The 15,842-nt window shown below is 46.6% G+C and overlaps 1 protein-coding gene across 2 annotated transcripts in view; it reads right to left on the minus strand.

The window, feature by feature from the left end:
- Positions 1-15,842, minus strand: part of Tm7sf3 (transmembrane 7 superfamily member 3) — a 31,622-nt gene that overhangs the window by 5,565 nt on the left and 10,215 nt on the right. For both annotated transcript variants that reach the window (XR_004944548.1, XM_036182367.1), the window contains exons 3-9: positions 13,763-13,913; positions 12,785-12,905; positions 9,978-10,149; positions 8,894-9,071; positions 3,028-3,114; positions 2,554-2,634; positions 1,349-1,501 (exon numbers count right to left, since the gene is read on the minus strand). Coding sequence is in view for 1 of the 2 variants with exons in the window: in XM_036182367.1 (XP_036038260.1) it covers positions 1,349-1,501; positions 2,554-2,634; positions 3,028-3,114; positions 8,894-9,071; positions 9,978-10,149; positions 12,785-12,905; positions 13,763-13,913 (943 nt within the window). In the remaining variant the exon portion in view is untranslated. The remainder of the gene's footprint in view (positions 1-1,348; positions 1,502-2,553; positions 2,635-3,027; positions 3,115-8,893; positions 9,072-9,977; positions 10,150-12,784; positions 12,906-13,762; positions 13,914-15,842) is intronic.

Here is a 15,842-nt window from a genome sequence, read left to right on the forward strand (position 1 = left end):
GTGTGCTTACTTGGTTGGGTCTGAGTGGCTGCGGGACTGGCAGGTGAGAGAAATTTGTTCTGACTGTGGGCCAGGCAGAACCAGAAAAACTCTAGCTACAAATTGGGTCCTCTGTAAGAGCAGCCAGTGCTACAAACTGCTGAGCTCTCTCTCCAGCCCCCCTCAGATTTGTATAACTGATGGAAATAAATAACTCAAAAAAAGAACTTCAAATAGAAGGAGCCCTGCAGAACCAGCCTTGAGCTGCCTGAGGAACACTTGGAGGTGGAAATGGCAAAGGGTGGGAGTGGAGATGGGTCAAGAGAACACTGGACACAGCACCAGGTTTCAAGCTCAGTGCCCATCAGAGCAGTACCTTGTCATCTGTGAGACGTACTGGGCATTGCCTTAGGACTCAAGATAGACTCTGAGGGTTTAAAATGTTCAAAAGGTTACTGGCTCACACCTGTGATCTCAGGTCAGGTCAGGAAACAGAAACAAAAGGATTGACGTGAGTTGAAGACAGCCTGGACTGCAAAGGAAGATCTTGTGTCAAAATAAATGAAACTGAAAGAAAATTTAAACAAAATACAAAACAAAACCTCTGTTCTGCCTACGAGCCCCATTACCTACCTTACCTGTAACAGAAGTCCACAGAAAGCCATCCCTGAGGAAGGTGCTCTGAGAGATGGACTCTTAATCTGAGCTGACCTGTGGTGATATTGTGTTCCCCAAAATATTGTGCACCCTAATAAACTTATCTGGGGTCAGAGAACAGAACAGCCACTAGATACAGAGGCTAGAAAATGGTGGCACTCACGCCTTTAATTCTAGCATTCCAGAGGCAGAAATCCCTCTGATCTCTGTGAGTTAAAGGCCACACTGGAAACAGCCAGGCATGGTGACTCACACCTTTAATCCCAGGAAGTGATGGCAGAAAAGCAGAAAGGTATTTAAGGAGTGAGGACCAGGAACTAGAGCCTGGTTAAGCTTTCAGGCTTTCGAGAAGCAGTTCAGCTGAGATCTATGAGGCTTCCAGCCTGAGGAAACAGGATCAGCTGAGGAACTGGTGAGGTGAGGTGATTGTGGCTTGTTCTGCTTCTCTGATCTTCCAGCGTTCACCCCAATACCTGGCTCAGGTTTGATTTTATTAATAAGAGCTGTTAATATTCCTGCTACACTGATCCTCTCTAAAAGTGCCAGGCCATTGGTGCAAGTGTCATGGCTCTTCAGAAGGAGAGATAATCAACACACCCCAGGATCCTGATTCCTGACCAGCTTCACACGCACGCACGCACGCACGCACGCACGCACGCACGCACGCACGCACGCACGCACACACGCCAGCATGAGAGTCATTGTCTCCTACCCAGAGGAGTGAAGAAAGTCCCAGAAGAGACAAGGAAGCCCAGCACGAATCCAACGCACAGCATGCAGAGCATGAGGGTCCCAAATCGCCACCACGAGGCCACCAGGAAGATCCCACCGACGCTGCCGGCGACAGCGGTGAGGACCAGACGAACTGCACACAGGAGAAGGCGCAGGAAGATGGATCAGTGGGCTTAACCTCAACTTCAGCCTACATGTCCTTAAAGACACTGTCACCCCAGGGCTGGGGACAGACCAGCTTGGTCAGGAAGAACCTTAAATGTATGTGTGGGGGTGGGGGGAGGGGAGGGTTGTGACTGGGGAGGCTGAGGATGTGGCTCGTTGAGTGTTTCCTGGCATGAAGCTCTGGGTTCCATCCCCAGCACTAATCTGAAGGATCAGAACTTCATGTTATCCTCTGCTACGCAGTGAGTTCTGGGCCAGCTTGAGTTACATCAGACACTGTCTCAGGAAATAATGAAGCTGAGGAGAGGAGAGTGTTTGAGGTATCCCCCCCCCCCCCCCCCCCCCCCCCCCGCCCTGTGCTATGTGGGGCCTTACTGTGTAGTCCAGGCTGGCCTTAAACTCATGTTGACCCTTCTGCCTCTGCCTCACACCTATTGGAGTAACAGGTGCACGCCACCCACCCAGGTTTATCTGTCTCTGTGGCACTGGATCTTAACTGGCCAGGCTTTATTGGTGAACCACTCCTGGCTTGTACCTCTTGTGTGTTTTTGTTTGTTTGATTTTTGTTGGTTTGCTTTTTCTGAGACCAAGTTTTTCTGTGTAGTCCTGGCTGTCCTGGAACTCGCTCTGTAGACCAAGCTGGACTGGAGCTCAGACATCCCACTGCCTCTGCCTCCCGAATGCTGGGATTAAAGCTGTGCACCACCACCGCCCTGGCTTGTTTTTGGTTTTTGAGACATGGTTTCATTATGTAGCACAAGCTACTCTCAGATGTTTAATCCTCCTGCCTCAGCTTTCTGAGTGCTGGGATTACAGACGTGTGCTCTGGCGCTACCTCTTTGTTGCAGCCAGGAGAGCAAGCCGGGATGTGGAGGTGGAGTGCTGCTCCAGGCACAGGTTGCCCCTCATCTCACACTTGATGCATATGGCACACCACCCAGGTTAAAGAGCGGAAGACAGAGTGGTGAAAACCAGCAGCTTCCTGTCTGCACATCCAGCTAAACTGTCACCTGGACTCACCTTCATACTCCAGGGGTGTCAATCTGGTGATGAGGATGTAAAAGAAGAACCCCAGGAAGATGAAGCCAATGAAGAATAATTCTAGGAGGAACCATCAGGAAATGGGAAACACGTGAAAATGTACGTCAGGCATCTGCACAGCACAATGGAGGCATCTAATCTACACATCTGCGCGCAAGCATCCAGAACTCATGCACCAGGGCTGTTCCCAGAAGAACCGTTATCGGGAAGGCAGGGAAACGTTAAAAGTCAGTAGTAACAGTTTTATTATTAAATGGATAATCAATGTTCTAGGCTGCAGCACCAGACACTAGCTGCATTGGCCTGTGTTGTGCCTCTTGCATAATTTAATGGTTATTTGCTAATTTCATGGTTAGTTTACCATGTTTCTCTCTTCTTTAAGAAAGAGTCTCCTGTATGTAGCCCAAGCTAGCCTCAGAGTAGCATAATGAGGATCTATGTGGGAAATGGTACCTGTTTTCCAGAATCTGTGTCCAAAGAAACAAACGAAGAGCCCAAGCAGGGCAAGCAGAGTGAAGAACACTTTGGTGGGTACTCTTCCTTAAAAATACGTAAATAAATAAATAAAAATTAGTGGGCCAATGCCTATTTATTAATTAATAAGCAAAGCAGGATAGAAAGGAGGATGAACTGGCTTGAGAATCCTTAACTCCACACAAGATCATTGCTCTTAAAAAATTCTTGTTCCCCCAAATGAGTTAATCTGTGCAGGTTATTGTGCCCAATGGCTGCTTTTTATAACAAGAAGAACCAGACATCACATGCTCCTGGCACCCACGGCATTTCTTTAGAAGGGTATGGAACCAGACAACGCATGCTCCTGGCACCCAGTGTTTCTTTAGAAGGGTATGGAACCAGACAACGCATGCTCCTGGCGCCCACGGTGTTTCTTTAGAAGGGTATGGAACCAGACATCTCATGCTCCTGGCACCCAGTGTTTCTTTAGAAGGGTATGGAACCAGACAACGCATGCTCCTGGCGCCCACGGTGTTTCTTTAGAAGGGTATGGAACCAGACATCTCATGCTCCTGGCGCCCATGGTGTTTCTTTAGAAGGGTATGGCACCTATGACAAGTCTATATCGTCAACAAATAAACTGCAGGGAGAAAGGTGGGGCAACTCAGTCAAAGAAAATCCCTCAGCTACAACCTGACTCAGCCACAGTGACGATGCATGCCTGTTCACCCCAGCCCCAGAGGCTGAGACAGGAGGATCACTGCATATTCAAGGCTACTGCTACAGTTAGTTCCAAGCCAGCCTGAGATAAAGAGTGAGGCCTGTCTCAGAAACACTGAACAATGGGTGCTGGAGAGACAGCTCAGTGGGTAAGAGCATTTGTCGATTTTGCAGAGGATGCAGATCCAATTCCCAGATCCAATGCCCTCTTCTGGCCTCAACTGGCACTGCACTCACAGAGTGCAAAGACCACATGCAAGCAGAACACCTACATACATAAAAGTAAATAAATTGCTCTAATGTTTTGAAAAAGATAGGCCTTATCAAGAAAAAACACTGCTCACCAAGTTCACCTTCCTTGGAAACCCTTTAAATGAACATAAGGAAATGATCCTTGCAAAAGAACAGAGGCAAAACACCTACACACTCTGAAAAACTTACAAATTGGCCACAAATTCAAATACATCAATTGTTCCAGAGTGTCCAATGGAGAGAGTGTGAGGACATGTGTTTAAGCTACAGATGAAAGGTATAAGACCAGTCTGTGAATCATGGCAGATCCACAGGACAACTGCACAAAAGATAAAAATGCACATTTTGCCAGGCGGTGGTGGTGCACGCCTTTAATCCCAGCACTCGGGAGGCAGAGCCAGGCGGATCTTTGTGAGTTCAAGGCCAGCCTGGTCTACCGAGTGAGATCCAGGAAAGGTGCAAAGCTACACAGAGAAACCCTGTCTGGAAAAAAAAAAAAAAATGCACATTCTACTTCAGAACGTGGGTGACTGTCACCAAAACCACAGAGCTGGACAGAGAGTTCTGCCTGGTGTTTCTTCACATTAAAAACCTGGGGGCGAGGAAGACAGCTTAGCTGGTGAAATGCTTTCCAAGCCCAAGGATGTGAGTTCAGATCCACACCCACATAACAAGTGGATGTGGCAGTGAATGCCTCCCTGTTGTTGGGGAGGTGGAGAAGAGGATTCCTGGGGCTTGCTGGCCACACTAGAGAGCTCCAGGTCTGTGAAAGACTCTGTCTCAAAAGATGATGTTGAAAGTGACATAGGAAGACATCCAACACCAACCTCTGGCCTACACACACACACACACACACACACACACACACGAACACTGTCTTAGTTATTGTTCTATTGCTGTGAAGAGACATCATGACCACAGCAACTTTCTTTTTTTTTTTTTTTTTTTTTTGGTTTTTGGTTTTTTTGAGACAGTATTTCTCTGTCCTGGAACTCACTCTGTAGACCAGGCTGGCCTCAAACTCAGAGATCCTCCTGCTTCTGCCTCCCGAAATGCTGGGATTAAAGGCATGTGTCACCACGCCCGGCCCAGACCATGGCAACTTTTAAAATAAAGCACTTAATTGGGGGCTTCCTTACAGTTTCAGAGGGTGAGTCCAGGAGCATCATATCATGGTGGAAGCATGGAAGCAAGCAGGCCTGACTCTGGAGCAGGAGCTGAGAGCTTACATCTTATCAATAAATTGGAAATTAGAGAGAATGGGACTGAGCCTGGCATGAGCCTCAGTGGCCAGTAACACATCTCCTCCAACAAGGCCACATCTCCTAATCCTTCCCAAAACAGTTCCATGAACTGGGGACCAAACATTCACATATATGAGCCTATGGTTGCTGTTCTCATTCAAACCACATCTCTCTCTCTCTCTCTCTCTCTCTCTCTCTCTCTCTCTCTCTCTCACACACACACACACACACACACACACACACACACACACACACGGAGTAGTTTCTAGTAAGTAGCAAGTAAGATCATCAAGATAGTGGAGTTGCTCAAGACTATACAAAGAGTTACCCATTGCTCCTGACATGGGAGAGGAGTTTTCCTCTATCACAGACCCAGATATAAGGGTAAGGGAAGAATTACTCACATTAACCTAGGGGTGGGGAAACGGTCTTAAGAATCTAAGCCGTGTATGGTGACAGGCGCCTATAATCCAAGCACTGGGGGGGGGGGGGGTGGCCCAAGGGAGCCAGGTGGTGAAAGGTCATTCTCAGTACAGAACAAGTTTGAGTGATCTCAAACGAAACACCCACTAGAAACATTGTATTTAATTTCTCATGGGCAGTATCAATATTTGCTCTCCTAGATAAGGTTTTTTTCTTTGATTCACAAGTTTTTTTATAGTAAAGTGTCCTCAAACTCAGAGCTCCATCTGCCTCTGCCTCCTAAATGCTGGATTAAAGGCGTGTGCCACCACTGCCTGGCATGTAAAATATTTTTTGAAGTTAAAAAAAAAAAAAAGCTACCAATTTACTTAACTGAAAATTTAAAAACTAGAATCTAGATATAACAGTGGCAGTGTGGACACAGAGTGACTAGAACAAGTCAGAAAAACCAAAGCTTGCCTTCAGCCATCAGTGACCAGAGGCTCTGACCCACAAGCCAAGGCCTATAGGTACAAGCAACCTGAACACACCCTCCATGCTGTGTGCTCTGGAAGGATCGGTTACGTGTTCAACTTGAACTAACATCCCCAAGAGTCTCCACTTGGGCTTGAAGGACAACTGGGCATGGAGAGGGCGGGCCTGGGGCCCTACCAGAAGGGGCTCAAGGGAGAACCCCAATGGGCAAGCTCACACTCGCCTGAGAAACCCGCTTTCTCTCAAGGATCTTGAGGGGTGGCTGTGTTTGAGTCAGGTGACAACAGTCTTTGTGTGACCACATGAGTCAGGTTCTGGAACCCTTTCCTGGGCCTTCTGTGCACATCCTTGCAAAGTTTAGTCTCAACAAGGTCCCTAAAAACTCTGATGAGCAAGAACCAGCCTCCCTGTTACCTGACTGCACTAAATATCTGACAGGACCCCCGTCCTCCACCCTCCCTCAAAGTGACATCTGATCACCTTGGCGCTCTTCAGCAAGAATCCTGACACTGCACTTCTACCAAACCCCACCCCGACATCACCCTTCGGTGACCCTCCTTCCACCAAATCCCCTGCTACCTAATTATCAATCCCACCTGCTTGCGCTGTCTTTAGAGCTAGGCCCTCCCTCTCATTGCAGTGACATCATCCTATTGTAAAAGGGGGTCCTGTTGACCCCCTTCCTTCGAATAGTCTTCCTCACAACTTTATCAAGAGTCACTGGGGGCAGGATGTCAGCTCAGTGGCAGAGCTGACCGGCATGCTCAAGGCCCTCCGTTTAACCCTCAGCACTACAGAATAAATTACGGAGGAAGGAAATGGTTGAGACAGGGTCTCATGAAGCCCAGGCTGGCCTCAAATTTTCTATATAGCTGAGAATGACCTCAAACACCAGGTCTTCTAGCCTCTACCTCCCATGTGCTGGGAAGCCTCTTGTAAGAGCTATTGGACTTTCTCCACACCCTGTCCTGTTTGCCCTCACTGGCATCAATGACCCCATGCTGCAAAGCCAATGGTCACTTTTCAGCAGGGCTTCTCCTCAGCTTTAACACAGTCGCCACATTTGCTCTTGACATACCTTCACACCACCCTCATCGCTTCCTGCCCTCCCCCACCCCTCTCTCTCAGCCACCTCAGCAGGACCTTTCAGGCTTGTTCTTTCCTTTCCCACATTCTCACTCCCAGCAGGAAGCCAATGGGCTGTGGCCACATATCTTGAGCTAGATATTCTCTAGGCCTAGCCTTCTCCTCCAACCAACTGTGGACTGAACATCTCCATGGCAATGTCTCATGGGGCCCTCAAACAGAGCAGGTCCCAAAGTGACTTTCAAAGAGTGCCCCAAGCCCACTGCCAAGGCCCTTCCTACATTAGTGCATCAGCTCTCCCTCTCTAGTGGCTCAAGCCAAATCTAAGCCACAATTTCTTTTCCTATTGCTAGGATAGAAGCAATTTAAGAGAAAAAGTGTTGCCGGGCCATGGTGGTGCAAGCCTTTTAGTTCCTGCACTTGGGAGGCAGAGGCAGACAGATCTCTGAGTTAGAGGCCAGCCTGGCCTACAGAGTGAATTCCAGGATAGCAGGGCTATACAGTACACAGAGACATTCTGTCTCGAAAAACCAAACAGAACAAACAAACAAAGCGCGCGCGCGCGCAGGCAGACACACACACACACACACACACACACACACACACACACACACACCCCTCATGACCTCTCTACTGACATCATTTTCCTTAGACCACAACATCCCTCGCCTGCATCACTTCAGGAGCCTCTGACACATTTGACTGTTTCTGCTCTCGGCTGTCTTTTCTCCTTAGGCACTGGGGTGACCCCAACAGCATTTGAGTCAGATCAGGATGCCTGCCCTTTGGTCAAAACCTTCCAGTACTTTCTATCTCCTCTGGAAGGAAAACTAGAGCCCACTCTGCCCCTCAAGACCAACCTGGAGCCACCACCTCGCACCCTTGGCCTCACAGCTCCAGCCCTCCAGCCAGTGCTGTTCTCATTGTCCCGCTTCACACCTCCAGGCAGGTGTCTAGAAGCAGGGTTGGCATGGCTGTCCCCTCTGCCTGGCATGTATGGTGCCCAGACATGCTCCTGCCTGCAAGTCCTTCACCAGCCATGGCAGCAAGGACCTTTCTCTCATCCACATGCAAGTGCTCCTCTTTCTGCTCTGTTTTTTCCTTTCTGTACCCACTAGCTTCTCATATATGTATGTGTATGCATGTATATTATCTGTATTATAAATACGGAATACCCATCTTACCTTCCTCACTACACACACACACACACACACACACACACTGTATATGGTGGAGACTCTGACCTCAGGTAAATGTTTGATGCTCTGGGTTTGTCTGTTGTATCAATGCTCTAGTTTTGCACTAATAGATTCTGTTGCCTTGCACGGAATATAGTAATACGGCACCTTTTTTTCAGATTTTATTACTTTATGTGTTGAGTGTTTTGCTTGCATGTGGGTCTGTGCACCACATGCATACCTGGTGCTCACAGAGGTCAGCAGATGGTTGTGGGCTGCCAACCTGGGTCCTTTGCAAGAACAAGTGCTCTTAACTAGTGAGCCATCCCTTCAGCCCTGATGTAGGGGGTCTTACAAATGTAACTGGTGAATGAGTGAACGAAAGCTAGACAAAGCATTTTTGAGTAATCTTAAAGCTCTTCACTAGTGGAAATTGATTTGCAAAGTCAAGGAAGAGTTTGTGCAGGTTTAAGTCCAGATACTCACCAGGAGAAATACAGTTACCATCCACTGACTCAAAGCTGCAGGCATAGGTGTGCACAGGAACATAAGCAGCAGATGTATTGAGGGACGGATCCCTAACAATGACATTATAAATGACTCCTTGTCCCAGGAGGGAAGAGAAGGACACAGTCGTTTTATCGTCCGCTGTTAGGGTGACGACCTAAAGCCAAACATAACAAGTGGTGTTTACATGGCTTTTTAAAAGCTGTGGTCACTTGCACAAGACCTGCACAAAACAAAGCCAGTATGGAGTCCCCAGGAGCTACTGACAGCTGATGGCTTCTGGAGGAGGGAAAGTCAGTTTCTTTTTTTAAAATATTTTATTTTTCTTAAGTGCGTGTGTGTGTGTGTGTGTGTGTGTGTGTGTGTGTGTGTGTGTGTACACTTGCATGTATGAATTCGCAATTGTGAGTGTCAGTACCCATGGAGTCTAGAAGGGGATATCAGATCCTCTTGAGGCTGAAGTTACAGGCAGCTCTGATCCACCTGATGCAGGTGCTGGGAACTGAATCCATGGTCTCTACAAGAGCAGCCAGTGCTCTCAACAGCTGAGCTGTCCCTCCAGCCCTGAGTCAGTCTTCTTTAAGATGTAGCCCCGCTGGGTTGACCATGCTCAACTGGACGGCTCATACCCACAAGTCCATGGGCAGCCCCAAATGTCCTCAGTGGATTATGTGAAACAAACGAAAGGACAAGAAGTTGGGAAGGAGTTGGAGGGTGGATCGGGGAGTAGTTAGAGGGAGGAGTTGGGAGTGAATATGACCAAAATGCATTGCATTCATGGATGAAATTCTCGAAGGATTTGTAAAATATGTTAAAATATTAATACCAATTTGTATATCCTTCAGTGGTTTCTCAGTTTTTAGACTTTTCCCTTTACATTTGCCAGAAGTTCTTATCTAAGTTACTGAAGTGTACAGAAAATTATCACCTACTTCTTTTCCTACCTCAGAATGATGAGTTCACAGATATGGCTGCAATCAAGACAGAATTGACTTGCTTCCCCTCAAATGTTATCATGTCAGAGCACCAACCCAGCCACATGAGCTGCAAGAACCAGACTCACCTTGACCGCACTGGCCTTCACTTGGGACACCTGGGCCATCCTTTGAAGATGCTGGAGCAGTGAGGCCTCAGTGAGGTCGCCCTCAGGCAGAAAGTACTGATACACGTCATACTGCAGCCTCCACCTGGATTCCTGGCCCGTGCCCACGTCACACGGTGGAGGCTCCGCACCTCTAAAAGCCAACCAACAAAACTGAGCATCAGTCCCTTGTGGCTCAAGTCCCGTCTATAAGGAGCCAGAGCTCTCATTTCAAACTTCTGCAGACACAATTCCAAGTTTAGGGCTGTGGAATCTAAGTGGTGCTCTAGAGAAAAGCAGCACACAGCAATGGGCTGGGTTTATGTTGCCCAAAATTGGTATCTGAAGTTCCTGCCTCCAGTGTGACAGTATTAGAAGTTGGCTTTGGGGAAATAATTAGGTCATGAGGGAGGAACCCTCCTGAGTGAAACTGGTCCTTAGAGCCGAGGCCCCAGACAAATCTCAGGCACTCTTCCCTTCTCACATGGACTCAATAAGAAGTCTGCACCATGCAGGAGGGGCCCGCCAGACCCAAAGGTGCCACCCTCATAAATGTGAGAAAAACTTCTGGGTGTGGTGCATGGCTGTAACCTGGGAGATTGGAGGAGGATCAATGCAAGTTCAGGTCAAGCCTGGTCTACACAGACTTCCAAGCCAGCCAGGGACACGTGCAAGCAAATTTAAAAAAAAAAAAAAAATGCCTTTAAGTAAGTAAATAGTAAACTCCTGTTGTTCATAATCCACCCATGGAGTTTACAGTACAAATCAACAACCCTTAATCTAAAAATCTGAAACCTAGAACTTCTTGGGCTCTACTATGATATCTGAGGTTTCAGATTTGTTAGTATTTTGGGTTTTCAGATTATTTAGGGATGTTCAACCATTAAGGTCTATGGGAACTTCAAAGACCTCTGGCCCCAGATGTTTCAGATAAGGGATGCTTAGCCTATTCTCTGTGACAGCAGCACTGACTATGACACACACACAGAGGCCGACATCGATGAAAGAAAAAACAGATTCCGAAGCGGGATGGGCCCAGAGCAAAGACATCTTTGCCATTTGATACTTATCATGTGGTTACAAAGATTTGATTTGAAGCCGGGCAGTGGTGGCATATGCCTTTAATCCCAGCACTCAGGAGGCAGAGCCAGGCGGATCTCTGTGAGTTCAAGGCCAGCCTGGGCTACAGAGTGAGTTCCAGGAAAGGCGCAAAGCTACACAGAGAAACCCTGTCTCGAAAACAAACAAACAAACAAAAAAGATTTGATTTGATTGTTAGGGATGTGTGTGTGTGTGTGTGTGTGTGTGTGTGTGTGTGTGTGCACACGCCCGCGCCTGCTCTTGTGAGTGTGAGTATCCATGGAGTCCAGAAGAAGGAGTCTAACCTCAAAGACCCCAGAAAATAAAATAAAATCAACTGCTTCTTCATAAGAGCACCAGGACTAAATAATAAGAGTACTCGCCAGTCAGCACGGTGCGGGGTGGGCGGGCAGAGAGCTATCAATCGGTCCTTACTATTAAAGTGGAAACTGAGGCAGTTTTGAAAAATTAAATCCTTATAAGGTGTAAGAATTTAGGGCTATGGAATTTCCTAAATATTATTTAAATGCTTTGAGAAAACTAGGACAGGGCTGGAAAGATGGTTCAGCAGTGAAGTACACATATTTCTCTTATAGAGGACCAAGCTCAGTCCCAGCACCCATACTGGGCAGCACACAACCACCTGTAACTCCAGTTCCAGGGTGTCATGGAAATTACTATGTAGAGATATGTTACATGTTTATGCTGTGGATTACTTTAACTGTGTAAAGGTGTGTTGCACTTGTTTGTGCTACATCTGTTTAACTATGTAAATATGTGATGCATTTGTTTCACCTTGCTTGCCTAAGGCACCTGATTGGTCTGATAAAAAGCTGAATGGCCAATAGCTAGGCAGTAGAGGGACATTAGGGGCTGGCAGGCAGAGAGAATAAGTAGGAGGAGAAATCTAGACTCCAGAGGGAGAAGAGAATGAAAGATCTGAAGGAGATGCCTGGGGCCAGCCATGCAGCCACCAGCCAGCAGACATAGAGTAGGACATATAAAAAGAAAGGTAAAAATGTAGATGAAGAGAAACAGATTAAAATAAGAGCTAAGGGGCTGGAGAGATGGCTCAGTGGTTAAGAGCACCAACTGTTCTTCCAAAGGTCCCGAGTTCAAGTCCCAGCATGAGTCCACATGGTGGCTCACAACCACCTATAATGAGATCTGGTGCCCTCTTCTAGCCTATAGGGACACATGCAGGCAGAATACCATATATATAATAAATAAATCTTTTAAAAAAAATGAATAAGAGCTAAAACAAGGCCAAGCACTCACAACTAATAATAAGTCTCCATGTCATGATTTGGGAGCTGGTTGGTGGCCTAAAAGAAAGCCTGCTACCGCAGGGCATCTGGCACCTCTAACCTTTACAGGTACCTGTACTCAGGTACACATATCCACACAGACACATACACATACACACTTGATAATAAAAATAAATCTTAAGATGTACTTCCAAGCTCACAACAGGCTCACATCACACCTGTCTCTTCAAATAAAGAATTCAAAAGAATTAAGGAGATTATTCAGTATAAACAATAGCTCAAATATTAGCATTGAGGTTTAAATTATGCCAACCCCCCCCAAACAAAAATCAATTCAACTTTACTATAGAAAATGAGAGGCTTGAGGCAATTGGCTGGACCTGTGCTACAGTCATGAGTACCCTAAGAGGGGTTTTGGCAGAGGTGGATAGGCAGCCATACCTTGCATAGCCTAGATTTGCTGGTGCAAACTTGATAGTTGTTTCAAAAAAATTATAGTCCAAGTAAATGTTGGGATCGATATCTAAATCAAACTCTAAATTACAGCCTCCAGGAACGGGATCTACATGAAAAATGGTGAGATTAATAACCCAAGAATTCTTATCATGCTCCAGGAAACAGATCCTTCAGGAGAACTTCCTATATAGCAATATGTCAACACATAACACCAGTGCTGCTGCTGGATCCTAACTGGAGTCATGACAGGTTCAGAGTGTACAGTTCCCTCATCCCCTTCTCCCTCAAAATGTCTTTTTCAGACCCAGGGCTGTATGCACTCTACCACAGAGCTGGTCCCCAGCCCTCTCCCAAACTTCAACAGTCTAAATTTTCTCACCCCACCTTCACTTAGCCATCACTGTGGCCTGTCTCATCCCTATGCTGTCGAAAGAGCACCCTGACTCATCATTGCTCTTCTTTCTGCTGACTCTGAATTGTTAGTCCTCCATCTCTACCTGCCCTGTCCTGGATTACAGGATGCGACACAGTGGCCAGTATGTACCCAGGGTGTCATGCATGCTGGGCAAAGACTGACCAACAAAGCGACGTCATCAATCTATGCTCAGCTTTCTAAAGATGAAACAGACAGTGTTCCTCTGCCCAAACGCTCTGTGCTTCCTCTGAACCCACCTTAGCACTGCATACAAACTGTGTTCAAGGCTCTTTGCTCTCAGCTCTAGCCACTCCCATTGCTCACCACTCTCCAAACCCTGCACCTTCTTTAGGATAAGCCTACTGACGCCTCTGCCTAGAATAACATGTAACTATGAAGGGCCGGTTCTGATGCTGCCTTTTCTGCCTCTTACACTAAAACATGTAAAGATCAAATAAACTGCAATCATAATAAACAATTTTACCAGGATAATTTTCCTTATGTTTCCACAAACAAAGCTCACAGTCCACAGATGAACTTAGAATTACCTCTTTCTGAGTAGGAGAGTGGAATGGCCACATTTTGAACAGGCTTGGCATCTTTTGTCTCCAGGTACAAAGTGCACATAGTCTGCTCGGGTCTGAGGATGAAAACGAGCCCTCTGTCATTGCCTGTGCCTGAGGTGCCCGGAAGGAGAGTCTGCATTTGGGAAGCAAAGCCACCATGAAGACAGAGTTGAGAAATCACATACACTGCAGAGCTAGCCAGAGTGTGCAGCCCTCTCCAAACCCCTCAAAACAAAAAGAAAAAAAATCTTCATAGATTTTTCATCCCTATGTTCACATATCCACATCTTTGCATAGGAGAACTCTTTGAAACACATCATCATTAAGGGGCTGGAGATAGTTCAGTGGTTAAGAACACTGGTTGCTCTTCCAAAGGACCTGAGTTCGATTCACATAACAGCTCACAACAATTCCAGGGGATTTGATACCCTCTTCTGGTCTATACAGGTACCAGGCACATTTGTGGTACACAAACACACATCCTAACAATATACCCATATAAAAAAATAAATAAAAATTTAGCAATATATACTAACTAACTTAGTCAGTTTGAACTGCTGTAACAAACAACCACACGTTTTAGGGCCCATAAACACAGCAGAGTGAGGAAGGCACTCTTGGGGAGCCTGTTTTATAGGGGCACTATCTTATCGGTAAAGGCTTCCTCACGAACACCTCCCAGTTATGGTTTTAAGTATCTGTATGTGTATAAATTTGTGTGTGTGCAAGTGTGCATATACCAATATGTGAGCATACATGTGGAAGCCAGAGGCTAGCATCCTTTATCCCTCTCCAATTTATTATTTTAATTAATTTATGTATTTTAGATTTATTATTTGTTTTATGTACATGTGTAGTTTGCCTGTATGTATGTATGTGCACCACATGCCTGATTGAGCCCTCAGAAGTCAAGAGGGGGTGTCAGGTCTCCTGAGACCGGAGTTAAAGATGGAGATGCACTGTCCTGTGAATGCTGGGAACTGAACCCAGGTCCTCTCCAAGAACAACAAGTACTTTAATCACTGAGCCATCTCTCCATCCCCTCCAGCTTATTTTTTAAGACAAGGTCTCTCACTGAACCTGGGGCTCACTGATTGGCTAAACCAACTAGCCAGTGAGCCTTGTTTCCACCTCCCCAGTGCTGGGTAACGAACCCACACTAGACCTGGCTGGGTTTTGTTGTTGTTGTTGTTGTTTGGGTGGGTTCTAGAGATCAAACTCAAGCCCTATAGACTGAGTCATCTTCTCGGTCCTCAGTTTACATTTGTTAATACCAAGACATGAGGGGTGTAGACCAGTAGTAAAGCAGCTGACATTCAAGTGTGACAGCCTGGGGGGAAAACATTCCCAGCTTGATGGGGGGAAAACAAACAGAAACTCTAGGAATTGTACACTGAATTTTTCAAGCACTACAGTTCAACTGAATTAAGATTTATTCTGTTCTGGCTAACAACACAAAACAGGAGCTTTGGCCCCAAAGAGTTCAGTTTACAAAAAGCTTTTGTCTTAAAGATTTATTTATTTAGTCACTGATTTTTATTTTGTGTGTATGAATATTTTTGCCGGCATGCATGTGGTAACATGTGTGTCTGGTATCTGTGGAGGGCAGAGCGGGGCATCGGAGCCTCTGGAACTGGAGTTAGGGATGGTTGTGAGCCATCACGTGGGTGCTGGGAACCAAACCCAGGTCCTCTGCAAAAGCAGCCAGTGCTCCTTAACCATTGAGCTATTTCTCCAGCCTGTTAGTAAACCTTCCCTTTAAGACAAGAGTTCCTGTAGGCCAGGCAATCAGCCTCACTATGCAGCCGAGCTGCCCGGCAGCCCTCCTGCCTTGGAATCAGAATGTTCTCTCAAAGCTAAGAGCATGAGAAGGAGAAACGCAGCAGCTGGGTTTCAATGTGGCAAGCCTCAAAGGGTGGTGAGAGTATAGGGTCAGTGGCTTCAAAAGACCCATTGCCATGACAACCAAAAAACAAAACCACAAGAGCACCACTCCCCATCAGAAAGGACACAGAGAGAACAAGGCTTTCACAGTCATTTCTAGAACCCCATGCAGTTCTGT

Source organism: Onychomys torridus, chromosome 3, assembly GCF_903995425.1.
Source record: "Onychomys torridus chromosome 3, mOncTor1.1, whole genome shotgun sequence".
Classification (NCBI taxonomy): Eukaryota; Metazoa; Chordata; class Mammalia; order Rodentia; family Cricetidae; genus Onychomys; species Onychomys torridus.